The following is a 19,496-nucleotide window of genomic DNA, read 5'->3' as shown; positions in this document are numbered from 1 at the left end:
TTACTCAGTCAGATCAAATGGAGAGCAACTGTGAGCGTGAAGTCTATATGCAGTACCTTGGGAATCATGTTGTAATCAACACAGCTGAACCAGAATATTTAAACCTCGGTGGCTCAGAGGAGTTCACACCTCTGACTCGTCCACTTTAAGCGCTCCACAATGCGTTTGTGGTGGGAGACCTCTCTGTGACCTCTCCACCCCCCTTCCACCTGCCCACAGAAGAAAGTGAATTATTGATATAAGGAGGTGGGGCATGTTTGGTTGGCTGCAACCAGCGCCCACACTGTGAAAATCACCTAAGCTGACGTGGGTGTACAATTAACCATATGTAGAGCTGGTGGAGTGAAAACACATGGCAACAACAGGACGAGGCTCACAGATTTCATCGGTGTTGGAAAGCGTATCTGTATTGTGGTTACACGCTGTGAGAACCTGCATTTATTATTTTTATATTCTTGATCAAATTAAAATCTGCCTTCTGAATGCAATCAATATTTTTTGTTCAATAAATACTACTTTTTTAAGTAATGCAACTAATTTTATTTAGTGACATTGGTTAACCAAGTTTGTCTTTTTTTTGTTTTAAGTAAATCTGCAGCTATCATATTTTATAGTCTGAACCTGCCTTTAATGAATGTTTTTTTTTTTTTTCTGGAAAATGTTAGACTTTCCTTTATGGTTTTTGTCGTCAGAAAATTCAGCCAAGATGCTGTTGCATTTTCAATGACTCTTATGCACTTCTGCTCATTCACAAGTGGCAACCCTCTTAATGTGCAACCTTTGCATTTCTACGATAATATTCTCCTACCTTGTTCTGTGTTCTCCTGGTCTGGTTCCGTTTTATTCTTCTTCTCAAGGAAGGAATCCTCAATAAATGAATATTCTTATTTTCGTAAACTCTTTTCCTAGCTTTCCCAACTTGCTTTCGGCTCTGAGAAAATAAACATATCACTGTGGTTAGTCGGAAGTTACAACCAGTACACAAATGTTCTGCTAAAAAGTTCAAAATTTGAACATTTCTCGTTGTTTTTGGTCAAAATTATTTAATTTCGGTGTTGATGTGACTTAACCTCTAGCTGAAATATATCTGTTGCCTACATGCATCATATTTCCAGTATGACTGACTGCATTCTTGTCCGAAAACTTCGCATTAAAAAGCCGAGTTGCCATGGTGACGCTACCAGGATATGATCACGTGTAATAATATTCAGCTATGGTTGTTTTGGGCTAGCTCCAAAATGTTAGCTCTGAAATATTTACTGAGCAAACTTTACTTACATAATCGCTACTTAACTTCGCTGACATGTTTATCTAGCGCTGTTTCACCATCTATCACCAATAAACTGCGCCGTTTCAATTTCTTCAGCCGTAACTCCGTTACCGGCCAAAAACTCACGATAGGATACGTAGATGCGTAGAATTCAATGATGCGTTCATTTACACTAGGAAATCTCATAATTACTCTGAAGCAAAGGTTTAGGCGGCAAATAAATCTGTTGAAGTCCGTACTTGTTTTCCTAGAAGATTATTAAATTTATCTCGCAAAGTAATCATTCGTAGTTTTGTAAAAGTAATTAATTAAAAACACATGTTCGAACTGGTTCTGAACTGGAGGTTGACTTTCAAGCAGGCCATCAGCCTGCTGGAAGGTCTGTCAATTTTCCTATTAACTTCCCCGTCACTGCTGAAGAGGGACATTCCCACAGGATGATGCTGCCTCCACCGTGTTTAAATCTGGGAATGACAGCAGCTTATGTGAACCACCTTGTTGCGACAATCACATTAAAATAAAAGTTATAAAATAAACAAATAAGGTACTACACCATTGCGCTATCAGAAAGTACACAAAAATAAGATGAGAAATACTCCTTCACCTTTGATAGAACTAAAATAAGTGCAAACACTACTGAATTTTAAGCAACAGATTCATCTCATGGCTGGAGCCAAGCGGTTTTCATGGAAGTGAACAGCCTGACACCATCCAGAGGAGGGAAAAGAATTGATTAAAAAGCAGTCAGAGTTTAACAGTTTGCATCTTTAGGAAAACAAAGAAATGCTTCCAAAAAAATAAACATAAAACCCTTCAAATTCTGTCCTCCCCCCCTCCCCCTTCACTGCATGCCAGACAGTTTCACACCACTAATTCAGACTGGAGTCATGCGTCAGCTCTGGAGATGTCAGAGATGGCGCCGTCTGACCGCTGCTGGCTCAGATGAGCTCACTGAGGCAACAGCACACATGGATCCCCTCTACCCCGACAAACAAATACAACCTAACCCTCCGTTAAGTGACATCAGGACAAATTAACCACACAACACATTCCACTTTTTACAGTTTTATTCATTAATATTACAGATTATTGCTCATCTTCTAACATGATCACTTCAGATTTTTTACTTTGTTTTTGTTTTCAACAACTTAAAGCATGACTGAGAATTTAGCCAGTTTGTACTGTATGAGGATTTACATCAATAAATACAGGAGACTTCTTTACACCTTACTATACACCTACATTTTTTGTCAGATCTGTATATAGTTTGTATATACATAAACAATGCTGGTGTCTTCCCTCGTCCAGTTAACCGTATATTAAAACAGTTCTCCTCCCTTAACCCGCAGGTCAGGATCCTGAGGCAGCTGTTAAAAAGTAACTACGGCCTGCGAGACAGAAATAAAAACATAAAAGATATGGACAAACACACACACACACACGCACACACGTCATTCATAAGCACACATTCACAGAATTAAAGAGGGTGTGGGGGGAAATAGGCCTTAAGACAATGGGTCACACAATCCTGTGTGGAGATTCAACAGCACAAGGAGACAAGGACGCACAGACACCGACTGCGACACAGAATGGAGGAGTTTTGCTTTAAGGTGGCATCACAGATTTTCATATTACACACTTCTTTTGGGCCACTATTCAACTCTTTTTGATATCAATGATATAAATTGTAGACGGGTGAAGAATTATAAAAATAAAAAAACAAAACAAACCTCGTTCAAACACTGAGTTGGAAAAATAAGCTTGAAGTGCGCATCACAGTATGAAATGCTTTCTGATAGGGATAAACATCAGCTGATTGTGGTTCTATAAAAAGTATTGACACCCCGGGTAAAGACGCAAACAAAAAGCCTAAGGTAAAGACGTGCTGACCTCACGGCGTTTGCATATCGTACACCATGTTGAGTGCAAGTTGTGGTAACAGCAACACCCTTCGGTGCAGAAGTCGTTACTGAAGGAGGGACGTTGGAAGTTAGGCGTTTTCAATGTGTGGGGTGTAAAGAGTTCCTGAAGAGGAGACGGGTCTAAATATATTCAGGCTGTGAGCGCAACAGAGACTTAAAGTGGATAATGGGAAGGCTAAATCAAATGTGGTACCATTTCTGTTTTATCCTTTCAAACAATCAATTTCTGCCATTATAGTGGATTTGTGAAATTTTACACTAAAGGTAAGGGAATGCAATCTTTCATACACATGGAGACAAAATTATTCATTTTAATTCACTGATTTAATTCCAAAAATATGCGTTTAAAAACTCTGAATGTTTTTTTGAAGCTACTTTGCTTTAACTCGCACAGTGTGACATCGCCTCTGCTTCTAGCTTACTAAATGCACTGACGTTCACTTAAGATGCAGACAAACTGGCTGTTGATCAGAATCCAACAAATTTTCAGAACGACTGGATTCAACTTTGGTGGCCAGAAACTCAAAAATCCAATCATTAACCTGACCAACGAATGCAACATGCTGTTATTACAAGTTGACAACAGTCTTTGGTGTTGAAGTTGTTACAGAAAGATTAGTTTCAGTGCAAGTGTTTCAAATGAAGTTGGGAGACGAAAAAAAAAAAAAAAAAAAAGGAAAAAACTCCCTTGGAAAAAAGGTTGCCTGCTTTTAATTTAGGCTGCAAAAGAGTAGGAATTACAGAAGACAACAGGAAGTACAAATGCATTTCTAGCTTCAATCTATTGTGTCATGGAAGAAGATGTGGAAATGTTCACAGGAAACTGGAAATGGTCATCTGTGCTTTATCATCGTTAAACAGCAGAGGAACAGGAAGTCGTATTTTCCGATTTAAAAAAGGTATTTAAACACTGATCAAGGGACAATGAAAAAAAAAAAAAGAAATTAAAGATTAATTTAAGGCTTTAGGTTGTAGCTTTACTTGGGGTGTCAAAAAATCTGGAGGGGAAGCATGATGGATTTGTTTTATATATAGTATAACACTGGTTTGTGTTTCCATCTGGTTAAGCATCGAAGATTGTGCAGATGAGATGTTAGTAGTGATTGCGTCTTATTACACAATTATAAAAGAAAAAAAAATCTTCAATAGTGGATGGAAAGTCATCGCAAAATCTGATCTCCAAACATGAAGAAGAATGTGCTTCTGTGATTAGGATAAAAACAATCATCAGTCAGAATGTTGGCGAGTAATTGACAAATTTCAGTACCCTTAACCTGTTGATGTTGTTGTATGGCAAGTACAAAAAAAAAAAAAAAATTTAAATTAAAAAGAAGCGCCATACTTTTTATGGAGTACCTGCAACAAACTGCTTCATGCTATGTAAATACTCTGTCACAGTATTCAGAATGAGGGTTTGAGTACATTTATTACAGATGATTAGAACATTTAGTTGCTTCTCTGTGCGACACGACGATTCGGTCAAAAATGAAATATTAGAAGGAAAGATAGAAAAATCTTAAATTTTATATAAATATCTAAATATACAGTATACCTTTGTAATGATTTGACAATCTGCCATGCTTCTACTACAGTATAGTCATTCTTGTTAAAGAAAAGGAAAAAGAAGAAAAAAAAGAAAAAGGAAAATGATTAAATACTTGTTGTGACTTCAACACTGGTGTGTTGTGAGCAGCTGGAGACCAAAAGAGCAGCCAATGAGATGGTTCCACTGTGGGTTTAAGAGACGGGTGAGGAGAGCAAGTCGACATCCAGTCATGTTTATACAAACGAAAAAAGGAAAAAAAGCATTAAAATACAAGATATGATTGGACCCCTGAGGCCCTCACACAAGATCTGCAACCCGCCCTATTTTTGTTTTGTTTTTTGAAAATCAAAAGGTAGAAAATGAAAGACGATGAGGGAGGGAAAAAGTAAACAGCAAAAAAAAGGGAAGAATTGTCCATGACTAAATCTTCAGTTGCACACCTATTAAAAAAAAGAAAAAAAAAAGAAAAAAAGAAAGAAAAACAATCAAAATTTTGCTTACAGAGTCTGTGTTTCATCTTTTTAAGGAGAAAGAATCAAAACTCTGGCGCCGTGGAGGGAGGAAAGAGGACTAACGTACAACTCGACGCATCTAAAGAGAGATGGCGGAGAAAGTAAAACGACTCTTGTTCGACGAGGAGCGAGAGTGGCTCCAGAGAGGAGTGATTTTTTTTATTTTTTTATTAATACGATTATTACTGTGGGTGGGTGGGAATAAACTAAAGCAGGAAACAGGAAAAGTTAGGGCCCCTCCTTTGCTCCATTTGTAAAGCAGGTGTTTTGACTATGCCGTCTATCCTTCTATCCCCCTCCTCTTCTCCCTCTGAGTCCGTGCGATTCATGGAGAACTGATATCTCCTCATTCAACTCAATGGTTTAATACCTGGAGGAAAAAAAACAAAACACAAGAAAACAATAGAAAGCTCAAATCAGAAAGTGAACAGAAGGAAGCAAATTCAGTAACTTCTGTCCGGCTAAAAACCACAAACTTTCATGTATTTTATGCAATAAAAGCTGCAACTGATGTGGAATGGAAGCGGCCATTTTGGAGCAGTTTACCTATAGTAGTTTGGCTTAAAGGGCCCGTTCTTGTTCAAGCCCAGGTACTTGGCCTGCTCATCGGTCAACTCTGTGAGATGCGCATCAAACGTCGGGAGATGTAAGCTGGCCACATACTCATCTGGGCAGCAGGGGAAAAAAAAGAAAAACGGAGAGAGAGTAAATGTCTTGGCATTTTCCAGGATCTCTGACCTGAAAAATTATAATTTGAAAAAGGAAATCCAGGGTAACTACTGTCTTCCTTTTCTTATACAAGCCCTTTTACATTCACTGACAGAGCGACCTACATCTGCCTTTCTTTACCAGGCTTCTCTATCAGCATGCATGATCCGTCTTTAATAACATCAAACTGAAGACATTTTTACCCATTTTCTTGGGCAGCAGATAAACATCCTGCTTGTACCTTCCCTCGGGGGCGTTGTAGAGCTCTATCAGGGCCAGAGCCTGCAGGGAAACAAATCACATAAACATGTTTGAGCAGACTTCTCAGTTCGTCACGGAAAAAAGAGAGCTGTAAATGTAGAAAAAAAAAAAAAAGAAAGAGAAAGAAAATCAGTTAAAACAACAGAAATGTACCTGGGTTGTGGCAGTGATGGAGAGCACAAACGTGGGCACAGTGGAGCAGCTCAGGTTCAGCAGACGGCCCTGGAGAGAAAATTAAAAACACACACACACACAAAAAAAGAAGAAAAAAAAAAACCCGTTAGAAACACACTTCTGCTGGCTTGGTGTTGCTCAAGCTTTTACCAAGACCAAACTGAGTAAAAACCTAATTTTTACATATCAGGGTTTCCTCTACATGTAACTGATTACAGTGCACTGCTGAGGCAAAATAAAAGCTGCCACACCTTCAGAATGAAGATGTTTAAACATTTGCTAAAACAATTAAAGCACACGGGATGTTTACCTACATATATGGTCTGTATTTGTTCACTTAAACTAACCATAATCAGAGTTTGAAATGAAATTAAACATCATGGAACAGTAAAACTTAATCTACTTTGAAAAGGTGACACTGCTGGCGCAACTACTGTGTGCTGCGCTGCTCTCAGCAGTGAAGTAGAGGGAAAGAAAACTCTATAGGAAGCTACCAAAAGGAGGTTAAGATTCATGTATTTTTAGTTCAAGCCTGTGAAAAACAACCCTAATGTTAAAGCATGTTGTGTTTGAACAACAGTAAAGAAGCTAGTTAATATAGTTTGGCTTCGATGCATACCTAGCTTAGTGTCGGATAATTCCCCCCCCACCCACTTAGATTCATTTCTGGTTGCATTTTCAGTTAAATATATTCAAATATTTTCAGAAGAGGGGATGTCAGATGGAGATGCTCAATGTTTTTTATTGTGGCACAGTTCCCTCAACTTCTCAGGAATGCAGAAATAACAGTGTTCTGTACCGCGACACTTCCTAAGGTCCCTTGAGTGATATTGGTGACTGAAACGAATTAGTCAATTCCCCTGGTTTAATTAGAAAATTTTTTTTTTTTTTTTTTTTTTAAAGGTCTTAGAGCAGGGGTGCCCAAAGTCGGTCCTCGAGGGCCGGCATCCTGCATGTTTTAGTTCTCTCCCTAGTGATAGCAACAACCTTCTCAGCAAGTCAATGTTCTCTTTAGACCTTCTAATGAGCCATAATTTGATGCAGGTGTGTTAAACCAGGGAGAGAACTAAAACATGCAGGATGCCGGCCGTCGAGGACCAAACCGACTTTGGGCACCCCTGTCTTAGAGGAGCGCCTGCAAATCATAATAGAAATATGAAACAAAACAAGCTTTTAATTCCAGGTTCACTGATGTGGTTCCAACCTGCTTCAGATCAAACGGGTTCAGATTCGTCGGCTCCAAGGAGCTGGCAGCTCGGCCGGCCCTGCTGAGCTGCTCTCATTCTGTCATGGCTCATGATTCACTCACAAATACACCACTTCTTATCCAGGCGACACGTGCCCTGATACATATTTTACGCTAACTTCATACATCTGGATGCAACCAGATCTGTTTTCTGCATCTTTAACCGTTCTCCGACTAACATGAATCAGCCAAGTCCGCAATGCAGTTCACAGCAAGAAGTCAGACCGATAGGATTTGTTTGGACGTTTTTAGGCACCTCTGCCAGCAGGACTATCCTCTTGGCATCGGGCCAGATGATGTGGTCCACCTGTGAGCGAACCCTCTCCCAGGTTAGTTCAGGGGTCCGCAGGCTGGCCTGCGGAACGAAAACAATTTAAGGTCATTTTAGCCTCTACATGTGGAAGATGATCTTTTCCCCAGCTATTAGGATGGATCAAATAATTAATTGACTTAAAAGCCCAAAAACTAAAACACATTTCCAAATTTCTTACAAANAGCGCCATACTTTTTATGGAGTACCTGCAACAAACTGCTTCATGCTATGTAAATACTCTGTCACAGTATTCAGAATGAGGGTTTGAGTACATTTATTACAGATGATTAGAACATTTAGTTGCTTCTCTGTGCGACACGACGATTCGGTCAAAAATGAAATATTAGAAGGAAAGATAGAAAAATCTTAAATTTTATATAAATATCTAAATATACAGTATACCTTTGTAATGATTTGACAATCTGCCATGCTTCTACTACAGTATAGTCATTCTTGTTAAAGAAAAGGAAAAAGAAGAAAAAAAAGAAAAAGGAAAATGATTAAATACTTGTTGTGACTTCAACACTGGTGTGTTGTGAGCAGCTGGAGACCAAAAGAGCAGCCAATGAGATGGTTCCACTGTGGGTTTAAGAGACGGGTGAGGAGAGCAAGTCGACATCCAGTCATGTTTATACAAACGAAAAAAGGAAAAAAAGCATTAAAATACAAGATATGATTGGACCCCTGAGGCCCTCACACAAGATCTGCAACCCGCCCTATTTTTGTTTTGTTTTTTGAAAATCAAAAGGTAGAAAATGAAAGACGATGAGGGAGGGAAAAAGTAAACAGCAAAAAAAAGGGAAGAATTGTCCATGACTAAATCTTCAGTTGCACACCTATTAAAAAAAAGAAAAAAAAAGAAAAAAAGAAAGAAAAACAATCAAAATTTTGCTTACAGAGTCTGTGTTTCATCTTTTTAAGGAGAAAGAATCAAAACTCTGGCGCCGTGGAGGGAGGAAAGAGGACTAACGTACAACTCGACGCATCTAAAGAGAGATGGCGGAGAAAGTAAAACGACTCTTGTTCGACGAGGAGCGAGAGTGGCTCCAGAGAGGAGTGATTTTTTTTATTTTTTTATTAATACGATTATTACTGTGGGTGGGTGGGAATAAACTAAAGCAGGAAACAGGAAAAGTTAGGGCCCCTCCTTTGCTCCATTTGTAAAGCAGGTGTTTTGACTATGCCGTCTATCCTTCTATCCCCCTCCTCTTCTCCCTCTGAGTCCGTGCGATTCATGGAGAACTGATATCTCCTCATTCAACTCAATGGTTTAATACCTGGAGGAAAAAAAACAAAACACAAGAAAACAATAGAAAGCTCAAATCAGAAAGTGAACAGAAGGAAGCAAATTCAGTAACTTCTGTCCGGCTAAAAACCACAAACTTTCATGTATTTTATGCAATAAAAGCTGCAACTGATGTGGAATGGAAGCGGCCATTTTGGAGCAGTTTACCTATAGTAGTTTGGCTTAAAGGGCCCGTTCTTGTTCAAGCCCAGGTACTTGGCCTGCTCATCGGTCAACTCTGTGAGATGCGCATCAAACGTCGGGAGATGTAAGCTGGCCACATACTCATCTGGGCAGCAGGGGAAAAAAAAGAAAAACGGAGAGAGAGTAAATGTCTTGGCATTTTCCAGGATCTCTGACCTGAAAAATTATAATTTGAAAAAGGAAATCCAGGGTAACTACTGTCTTCCTTTTCTTATACAAGCCCTTTTACATTCACTGACAGAGCGACCTACATCTGCCTTTCTTTACCAGGCTTCTCTATCAGCATGCATGATCCGTCTTTAATAACATCAAACTGAAGACATTTTTACCCATTTTCTTGGGCAGCAGATAAACATCCTGCTTGTACCTTCCCTCGGGGGCGTTGTAGAGCTCTATCAGGGCCAGAGCCTGCAGGGAAACAAATCACATAAACATGTTTGAGCAGACTTCTCAGTTCGTCACGGAAAAAAGAGAGCTGTAAATGTAGAAAAAAAAAAAAAAGAAAGAGAAAGAAAATCAGTTAAAACAACAGAAATGTACCTGGGTTGTGGCAGTGATGGAGAGCACAAACGTGGGCACAGTGGAGCAGCTCAGGTTCAGCAGACGGCCCTGGAGAGAAAATTAAAAACACACACACACACAAAAAAAGAAGAAAAAAAAAAACCCGTTAGAAACACACTTCTGCTGGCTTGGTGTTGCTCAAGCTTTTACCAAGACCAAACTGAGTAAAAACCTAATTTTTACATATCAGGGTTTCCTCTACATGTAACTGATTACAGTGCACTGCTGAGGCAAAATAAAAGCTGCCACACCTTCAGAATGAAGATGTTTAAACATTTGCTAAAACAATTAAAGCACACGGGATGTTTACCTACATATATGGTCTGTATTTGTTCACTTAAACTAACCATAATCAGAGTTTGAAATGAAATTAAACATCATGGAACAGTAAAACTTAATCTACTTTGAAAAGGTGACACTGCTGGCGCAACTACTGTGTGCTGCGCTGCTCTCAGCAGTGAAGTAGAGGGAAAGAAAACTCTATAGGAAGCTACCAAAAGGAGGTTAAGATTCATGTATTTTTAGTTCAAGCCTGTGAAAAACAACCCTAATGTTAAAGCATGTTGTGTTTGAACAACAGTAAAGAAGCTAGTTAATATAGTTTGGCTTCGATGCATACCTAGCTTAGTGTCGGATAATTCCCCCCCCACCCACTTAGATTCATTTCTGGTTGCATTTTCAGTTAAATATATTCAAATATTTTCAGAAGAGGGGATGTCAGATGGAGATGCTCAATGTTTTTTATTGTGGCACAGTTCCCTCAACTTCTCAGGAATGCAGAAATAACAGTGTTCTGTACCGCGACACTTCCTAAGGTCCCTTGAGTGATATTGGTGACTGAAACGAATTAGTCAATTCCCCTGGTTTAATTAGAAAATTTTTTTTTTTTTTTTTTTTTTAAAGGTCTTAGAGCAGGGGTGCCCAAAGTCGGTCCTCGAGGGCCGGCATCCTGCATGTTTTAGTTCTCTCCCTAGTGATAGCAACAACCTTCTCAGCAAGTCAATGTTCTCTTTAGACCTTCTAATGAGCCATAATTTGATGCAGGTGTGTTAAACCAGGGAGAGAACTAAAACATGCAGGATGCCGGCCGTCGAGGACCAAACCGACTTTGGGCACCCCTGTCTTAGAGGAGCGCCTGCAAATCATAATAGAAATATGAAACAAAACAAGCTTTTAATTCCAGGTTCACTGATGTGGTTCCAACCTGCTTCAGATCAAACGGGTTCAGATTCGTCGGCTCCAAGGAGCTGGCAGCTCGGCCGGCCCTGCTGAGCTGCTCTCATTCTGTCATGGCTCATGATTCACTCACAAATACACCACTTCTTATCCAGGCGACACGTGCCCTGATACATATTTTACGCTAACTTCATACATCTGGATGCAACCAGATCTGTTTTCTGCATCTTTAACCGTTCTCCGACTAACATGAATCAGCCAAGTCCGCAATGCAGTTCACAGCAAGAAGTCAGACCGATAGGATTTGTTTGGACGTTTTTAGGCACCTCTGCCAGCAGGACTATCCTCTTGGCATCGGGCCAGATGATGTGGTCCACCTGTGAGCGAACCCTCTCCCAGGTTAGTTCAGGGGTCCGCAGGCTGGCCTGCGGAACGAAAACAATTTAAGGTCATTTTAGCCTCTACATGTGGAAGATGATCTTTTCCCCAGCTATTAGGATGGATCAAATAATTAATTGACTTAAAAGCCCAAAAACTAAAACACATTTCCAAATTTCTTACAAAATACTGCAACATAAACAGTAAGAGAAGCAGGCATTGTTAAAGGCTTCCGACGTCGTCATTAAGAGTTGCAAACTCACCACATCGATTTCGGTGTTGGAGTGCCCCATGTTGCAGACAATACAGCCGTTCTTCATGCGGTCCAGGTGCTCTCTCACCACAACGTTCTTGTTACCTAGTGAAGAAGAGGTGAACGAGTGATTCAATCTGAGAAAAGGAGCAGGAAAAGAGCACACTTAAAAAAAAAAAAATATATATATATATATATATATCATATGAGGTCAGCATAAGACAACCAAGTCTGCCTCTGTCATTTATAATTTAATTACCTATCTTAGAAAGTGAGCAAAGATAATTAGGTCTGGAAATGGAGTTCAGTTAGAGTTGGCTCAACATGCTGAAAGGATCTCAGGGTTTAAAGAATTTTCTCTTGGCATTAAAACTATGAGAAAATATTCTTTGTGAAATATTTTAACAGTTAGAAAACCTACAGACACAAAGTAACAAGGGTCAAAGTTCAAATGGCGGTTTATTGAGCCTACAAAGATTTCTAAATGATTTACATCCCTGAAACTTTATTTCTATCCTTCACAACTAGAAACTAAACATGTATTTTAGTGTGATTGGGTGGGGATTTGAAGCTGGTCATGTTGATGCAGGGACTGGACTAAACGCTGAAAACCATAAAGAAGAAAAACTTCTTACAGTATGAACATGTTGGAACAGAGCAGTCACAGCGCAAAAATAAATCTAATTGAAAATCTGTAAAAAAGAAAAAAAAAAAGACTTCAATTCTCCATCTAATCTGATAAAGACTGAGCAATTAAGCAAAGAAGAATGGCCAAAACCTGTTGATGTTCAAAGGTGGTGGAGGTTTATCATTTTCCCTTTTACTTTATGATTATACACTTCTTTTTGTTGGTGTGCTATGTGGAACTGGACCTCAAAGGAAACTAAACTTTCTCAATGTTTTCTATATTCACCCAAAAAAAAAACAATTGGATTTTTACACTAATCTTCCACACAGCTGGGTTGTCAACGTCGCTATTTTCACCTAATTCAGGGAAAACGATTTTTTTTTTTTAAAGTTTAGTTTTTTAGTTGTTTTTTTTTTAAGGCTGCCTTGTTCCTGTGCAACTCGCTACGATTGCAGAGCCTCCGCTTCAACCCTGACGGGTGATATTTGGTAATGAAGTGGCGACCAGTAATTCTCTGCTCTAATCCAAAGGTCAGCGTCGGCTCCCTTGCCCTCGAGGTTCAGAGCTTTATTAGCGACCACTGCAGATGATTTCGCTGACTCGGTGACCCGTCTAGTCACCTTGAACAAGACGCAACAAAAACTGTGAACTTCTGCACCCTGACTAGATTAGCAGAATGTCAACATCAGCGGCTGCCAACCTGTGCAGGTGATGACGATGTCCACTTGTCTGATGACTTCGTTGAGTTTCACCAGCCTGAAGCCATCCATGCTAAGAAAAAAACAGATGATTAATCAGTAATCATGATTAATCATTAATTACTTAATAAACAGGATTAATCAGTTAATTGAAATAGCTGCCAACTAATTTAGGAATGGATTAATAGTTCCTCCAATTATGTCCATTTGCTGAAAGAACATACTCAGAGCAGTAACTAAACCAAAACTGTACAAGAAATATACAAGTTATGCATTTGAGATTTTTTTAAAAAAAACCTCTGTGTCTGTGAATATATTCTACCCAGAATTCAAATGGCACAGTTTTGGCTCCATCTGGTTCAGATACTGTAAGACAATTAAGCACTTCTTGCTATGTAATCATTAATCAGTTAATCCAAAAAAATAAACAACAATCAACAGATCAGCCCTACACTGATAAGTTGAGTAAAGAGGGCTGAGCTTTTCACATGTTGATGTAAGAAGCATTTTTTCTTTTCGGTGCACATGCATCTTTTGCCATTGCACTTTAGGCAATACAATGTTTATTTTCTCATTTTAAAAAGGAGTTGAAATATTTGTTTGCATTTTTCTAATATTGTATAAAAGACAAAGACGTTAAACAGAAAATGTGCAGAAAGTGTCAAATTTTTTTAAATCCGATTAATCGATTACTAAAATAATTGTTAGCTGCAGTAGTAGTGAAAAGTGACTTTCCTGCAACCTAAATGAGCCAAAATAAAGAAAAAAACTAAAGCTTACCAGGCCTGCAAGGCGCAGATGGGGTCGATCTCTGTGACGTAGACGATGGAGCCCATGGCTTTGAGGGCAGCGCAGCAACCTTTCCCAACCTGAGGGAGGTGAAAATAGAAGAACTGGTCATTTACAGTTAACAGGGGTGCATGCAGTGTGTTACAGAGAAACGCAGGGCAGAAATGCACACAGCATTCCCAGAGCAGGGCTAGAGCTGTGATCGGTGCAGTCGCAGTCTACTGTGATGTAATAATAACACAGACAGTGACGCCTCAGAAAATGATACAAAGAACTAATCCAAGGATTTTTAACAAGTATTGGGTGGGCACGTTTGATTACTGTGGATTTTCTCTCATTCAACCAGGCTGTGAATTTTTAATAGAGTTGAGGTCTGGGTTATTCCAGACATTTCTTTAGCTTCCAGTTTCTGGCAGAAACAATCAGAACCAACAGTTCGAGTCAAATGGTTAAAAGTTGGACGCAATTAGACGTTCCAACATTTCTATAAACCAAAACACGCGTCAAAATGTGTTTCAGGTATGGCTAATTTTGTTTGAACCGCTTTCCCAAAGCTCTGACTGCCACCTGTTGAACATTTCAGGACCATTCTTAAAAATTAGCTTTGCTGGCAATTTAAATCAACTTTTTCCTCAAAAGTACTCAAACATCCTGCTGTTATTGGTGACAGAAAGCAAAGTGACACTGTGCCAAACATTAGCAGTGTTGGACCTATATTTCCATACCTTTGTTGATCAGAGAAAATCCAAACTTTTTCACTGAATACATATTTAAAGTTTTAGCGTGAGTTTTCTCATTTTTAGCAGAACACCAGGAGGAACACATGCGACTTAAACAAAACCGTTAACCTTACCTCTCCGTATCCACACACCACCACCTGTTTGCCTCCAAACATCACATCAGTGGTCCTCTTCAAGCTGGAGACACAGATACACGTTTCAGTGCCGCTGCTTCTCTACCATTGGAAGCAATTTGTAAGGAAAGAAAACATGTTTTATACCCGTCTAAGATGGATTCTCTGCAGCAGTAAAGGTTGTCGAACTTTTGCTTGGTAACAGAGTCGTTGACGTTCATGGCTGGAACACACAGCTTCCCCGCCTTGGACAGTTGGTACAACCTGAACACACACATAATTTCTTATTAGATCTTTTTGATGGCACAACTAAAAATAGAATCCAAACATGAAGAGATTCAAATGTACTTTCTATTTTAAATCGTTTGTATCAAGCTGAGTGCAGATAAAAATGTGTACCACTTTCCACCACTAGATGGCAATGTTCCCAAACTTGACAGTGGATGCAAATAGGGCCTTATTCTGTAACTGTGCAGGTTTTCACAAATATTTTAAACCTTAAAGGCACAGAAAATCAGTTTCATCATCTTTCAACTAAAACATGTCTGTAATATTTAGCATTAAGAAAAAGAATCGTGAAAAGAAGAGGACATATGGACGCTGCTTATCCTACCTGTGGACGCCAGTAACGCTCTCCTCTACGATGCCCTTGATCTTCTTGAACATGTTGGGGTACTTTTTATAAATCCAGTGCGTCAGGTCTCCGCCGTCATCCAGGATCTGGGGAGAAAAATTAAGTCAAAATAAAGACGTTAGGAAGAAAAATATGAAAAGATGTTAAGAATAAATTAAAAGAAAGGAAAGAAAATGGTGCTTTTGGTAACAGATGCATTTTATGTGACAGACCAAAACATAGTAACATGATTATGTGGGGTAAAAGAAAAATTATAAAGGCTTTTGTGTTTGGGTGGAGATGGTCTGATATGATTATGTCTACAACTAAATTATTTTAGTAATCGATTACTCTAATGATAAATTGGATAAAATTGAAATAAATTTGGCAAATTCAGCAGATTTTTCATTCGGCTACTTGAGCCATTTTATACAGTAACATAAATAAATTAAAGATGAACAAACAAATAATTAAATTCCTTTTTTATTGCGTTGCACATGCGTCAAAAACTATGTAAAAAAAAAAAAAAAAAAAAAAAAAAAAAAGGAAAAAAAAAAGACAGTTGCTACCATGTTGGGTTGCCAGCCTTCCACGTTGACGCAGCGGTCGATGCACCACCAGAAGTCGTCCTCTGACTCACCCTTCCAGGCAAACACGCTGAAACCTGCGGAGTGGAAGGAAGTGAAGATTGCAGAGTTGACAAAAATGTGACAAGAAAGAAGAGATAGAAAGATTTTAGACTGAAGGCTTTCAAACTGTTCTCACCTCCTTCTGCCAGAGCTGCAGCCACTTCATTCTGGGTGGAGTAGATGTTGCAGGCTGCCCACCTGCACTGAGCGCCCAGAGCTGACAGAGTCTCCATCAGCACCTGAGAAAGAGAAAAAAAAACAAAGCTGCAGAGTTTCGCTTTTTTGCCAGACTGAAGATGTCAACACGTTGCCATTTATTTTTGTCGTGCCACTCACGGCGGTCTGCGCGGTGATGTGCGTGCAGCCCACCACCTTGGCACCGGCGAGGGGTTTCTCCCCCTGAGCTCGCTTCCTCAGCGCCATCAGTGCTGGCATCTCTGGCGGAGGGGGAAACACACACAAAGCGGAAGTTGGAATTAGCTGGAAGGTAAAAGGAATTCCCAGCTTTAATCTCATTAGCTGAGCTCTAATCCATCCAGTCGTCCAGATGAAGGAGCTGCAGATGCTAAATGATGCTATCTGCGTGTTTAGCCCTGCGCTGTTTCGCGTCCATGTGATCAAACTCCTTCCGAGTGTGTTGGTTCTACCTTGCTCTGCGATCTCGATCTCTCTGCGCCCGAAGTCGGCCTGCTTGATGTTTTTGATGCAGAAATCGCCGTTGCCTTTGGAGTTCTTCTGCTGTTTGTCCCGGGGTGAGGTCTCATCGTCGGAGCTGTCGGTGTACGACGCCGCTGCAAGCGATTGCACGTGAAAACGTCAGTGGAGGAAAAGGACACAAAGTGCTTATTTTCAGCAACCTAAACCTGGCTTTGCAGAAAGGTTTCGCAGCACAGGTCTTTTTTCTTAATACCCTGTAATTCAAACTTGACCAGGCCAAGCTTTCTGGATCACCCAGTAGAAGTGACGATAAATCCGTCTGACATGGCTTCTCCCGTTACCGAGCAACAACAGAGAGACAGCGCGTCTGCCAGGCGTCACGCTGCGGCTGCAAACTTTCACTCTGTGCCGTTTGTGCAGGATCATAATTACACCAAGTGTTACTCTGTTGGCTTTTATGTTTTAAAGTATAGAGACATTTGCTGTGATTTGATAGTGTGGCAGACAAAATGACAAAACAATCTCCTCTTACCCATTAGATCTACAGAAAATGATGGCCTAATAAATCTCATTTATTGCCAATAATGTCACAACTTTTTGAAAGAGGCAATTTATAATTTTAGATAAATACTTATTATAGGAAATTTGTTGTCATTTTTAATGAACCGCCATTTTATTTATATTTTTACAATTTAAAATCAAGATAAATATAAAATTTAACAAAAAGAGGATGATTTTTTTTATCTGTAGGATGAAAAATGATAGTTAAAATTAACAGATTCCAACCTAACAACAAGAAAAACAGATCCAAGAACATATTGCTGGTACTTTTGTGAAAATGTGATTATTGTGGGGGAAAAAAAAAAGAGAACAAATGCAGAATATTAAAATTTTTTCAATCTAAATTTCAACAATATTGGATGGTCCGTTTTTATTTCTACGCCAGAGTCATTAAGAGTCACTCTTAAGAAGGCTGCAAGAGCCACAGGTTGGAGAAAACCTGCTTTCAAGTAAAGTTTGTGTAGAAAAATGGCCTAATGAAATTTGGATTAAATTTAATTGAGAATCTGTGGGTTGAAAATGGATGTTCAGAGGCACCCCATGCAGCCTGAGAGTTTTGCAATGGAAAAACTGACAACAATGAAATTTTTTTTTCTCTATATGTTAAATAGATATAACTTCAAAATAATCTGAAGCTCTAATTGCAGCAAAAAATGGTTTTATATCGACTCAAGGGGGAGGAATACACAGATTCTTATCTCTGCAAACCTTTTTAATCTGTGCATCATCACCCTACCACTGCAAATAAAATCCCAATTCAACACTCAAAGGTCTTGTCGCTGTAACACGACAAACTGTCTCACTAAAAGCGCAGAGCGGCAAAGACTGTTTTTAGAGCACCTCTGATCCTGGGGCGTCCATCACTTCCCCTCCTCTAAGTGTGACTCAGCGTCCAAATGTCCATTTTGGCAAAGCGGAGCGACACGGTGCAGATTAATTCATTACGTTAATGGCTTCACTGGAGGCTCTGACTCCTGACACGCAGTGGGGTATCAAAAAGCACAAGTCCGAGCAGATTACGCAGAAAAGCATTTAAATGTTTACGAAAACGCCCATGATGGGGGGAGGTCAAAAGGTTAAGAGCAGTGAGCATTACGAATGAGAACAGGGTCCTGGTGTCAGCCATTCCTCAGACTTTGTGACCTCTCCGCTCCGTCATTGTTCTAGGTAAATTAGTGTTTTTGTAAAGTGTGCCATCTGACTCCAAGTACCTGTAAGAATAACAGTTTTTCCCAGAAAGGGCAGAGTAATTGTTCATAAAGGTGCTGGTCCCGTTAGTTATAAACTACAGAAAGTAGGTTGAGTAGTTAATATTGAAGCAGTTGTTTGTGCATCAATTTTCTAAGTCATTTCCTCTTTCACTAATTAATATTTCAACAGCTAATCAATCTAAAGCTCAACTCTGTAGCTTCTTCCTGCTATAGCATAAGATACAGGATTTTATTATTTACTTTTTTTGGTTTCCCATTCCAATAAATTCCTGCATGCGCTCTGGAGACCACCGGCAGCTAATCCGCTAACACAGAGCCCACAGTTTCATGAGAACCACAGGGTTAGACTGTGAGAGCGAGGACAGAGATGGTTGATGAGGAGACCAGGGGGATGGGGGTGGAAGGTTAGTCAACCATTCATCCAGGTGGAATCAGCAGAAAAAGTGTTGTAAAGTCAGGGATGTCCGATAAGCGGCGGGTTGCGGTGACTGAGTGTCTGCCAGGCTGTTTGTTTACCTGAGCTGTAGCTGTCGGTGGAGGACTGGGAGATGGAGCGGGACAGAGAGCGCCGGCCGATCTTAGACGGGCGCTTGTTGAACTCCTGTTTCTGGTCTGCAAACTGGATCTGAGAAGAAGACAAAGAACAGGGATTCAGAATCAAAACGACGCTTGAGACGCATGTAAAGCTCAAGTGCTGTCATATGTTAGAGATTTAAAACATCAAAATCAAAAAACATCTTTTTGTGGAACTATGTGGAATGAGCAAGGTTTTAGAGTTCACAACAGAACAGATCGCTCGAGTGGAATCTGTTGACCACAGGTGGTGTTTGTGAGCATAAACTTTTCTCAGGTGTAAAAAAAAAAAAAAAAAAAAGCATACTTTCACCACGGTTTCTAGTTTTTTTTGTTGTCCATAGACCATGCTAATTGGATAATAACCGTTCCCTTCAAGGGTTCTTCCTGCACAATTTACCCATAAGGACGAGTGGCAACAACTTGTTTTTTCTCTGAGCCAAATGAGAGATGTTAAGTAGTTTTAACTTCCAAT

The 19,496-nt window shown here is 39.7% G+C and overlaps 2 protein-coding genes across 3 annotated transcripts in view; both read right to left on the bottom strand.

Moving 5' to 3' along the window:
• Positions 1 to 5,254: 5,254 nt before the first annotated feature.
• LOC106941377 (putative adenosylhomocysteinase 3) lies at positions 5,255 to 8,009 on the bottom strand (the record flags this gene model as incomplete). The annotated part of the gene is made up of 5 exons (XM_015024386.1): positions 5,255 to 5,620; positions 5,797 to 5,917; positions 6,162 to 6,240; positions 6,373 to 6,441; positions 7,896 to 8,009. Coding segments are annotated over 5 exons (390 nt in total), but the record flags the coding sequence as incomplete, so codon positions are not given.
• Positions 8,010 to 8,977: 968 nt separating this feature from the next.
• ahcyl2b (adenosylhomocysteinase like 2b) overlaps positions 8,978 to 19,496 on the bottom strand; it is a 39,394-nt gene continuing 28,875 nt past the window's right edge. Inside the window, exons 2-17 of one of the 2 annotated variants that reach the window (XM_015024345.1) lie at positions 18,965 to 19,073; positions 16,667 to 16,810; positions 16,356 to 16,456; positions 16,156 to 16,258; positions 15,960 to 16,054; positions 15,391 to 15,497; positions 14,925 to 15,041; positions 14,778 to 14,841; positions 13,916 to 14,004; positions 13,138 to 13,208; positions 11,820 to 11,914; positions 11,505 to 11,603; positions 9,982 to 10,050; positions 9,771 to 9,849; positions 9,406 to 9,526; positions 8,978 to 9,229 (exon numbers count right to left, since the gene is read on the bottom strand). In XM_015024345.1, coding sequence (XP_014879831.1) covers positions 9,223 to 9,229; positions 9,406 to 9,526; positions 9,771 to 9,849; positions 9,982 to 10,050; positions 11,505 to 11,603; positions 11,820 to 11,914; positions 13,138 to 13,208; positions 13,916 to 14,004; positions 14,778 to 14,841; positions 14,925 to 15,041; positions 15,391 to 15,497; positions 15,960 to 16,054; positions 16,156 to 16,258; positions 16,356 to 16,456; positions 16,667 to 16,810; positions 18,965 to 19,073 — 1,470 coding nt within the window. In that variant the 3' untranslated portion in view covers positions 8,978 to 9,222. Of the gene's footprint in view, positions 9,230 to 9,401; positions 9,527 to 9,770; positions 9,850 to 9,981; positions 10,051 to 11,504; positions 11,604 to 11,819; positions 11,915 to 13,137; positions 13,209 to 13,915; positions 14,005 to 14,777; positions 14,842 to 14,924; positions 15,042 to 15,390; positions 15,498 to 15,959; positions 16,055 to 16,155; positions 16,259 to 16,355; positions 16,457 to 16,666; positions 16,811 to 18,964; positions 19,074 to 19,496 lie in introns of those variants that run through there. The other variant, XM_015024352.1, reaches the window with a different exon arrangement.

This window comes from Poecilia latipinna, unplaced genomic scaffold, assembly GCF_001443285.1.
Source record: "Poecilia latipinna isolate Pla-1442-1.1 unplaced genomic scaffold, P_latipinna-1.0 Scaffold92, whole genome shotgun sequence".
In the NCBI taxonomy this organism is placed as follows: Eukaryota; Metazoa; Chordata; class Actinopteri; order Cyprinodontiformes; family Poeciliidae; genus Poecilia; species Poecilia latipinna.
Note: the sequence above shows the minus strand (reverse complement) of the source record. Positions and strands in the feature narration are given on the sequence as shown.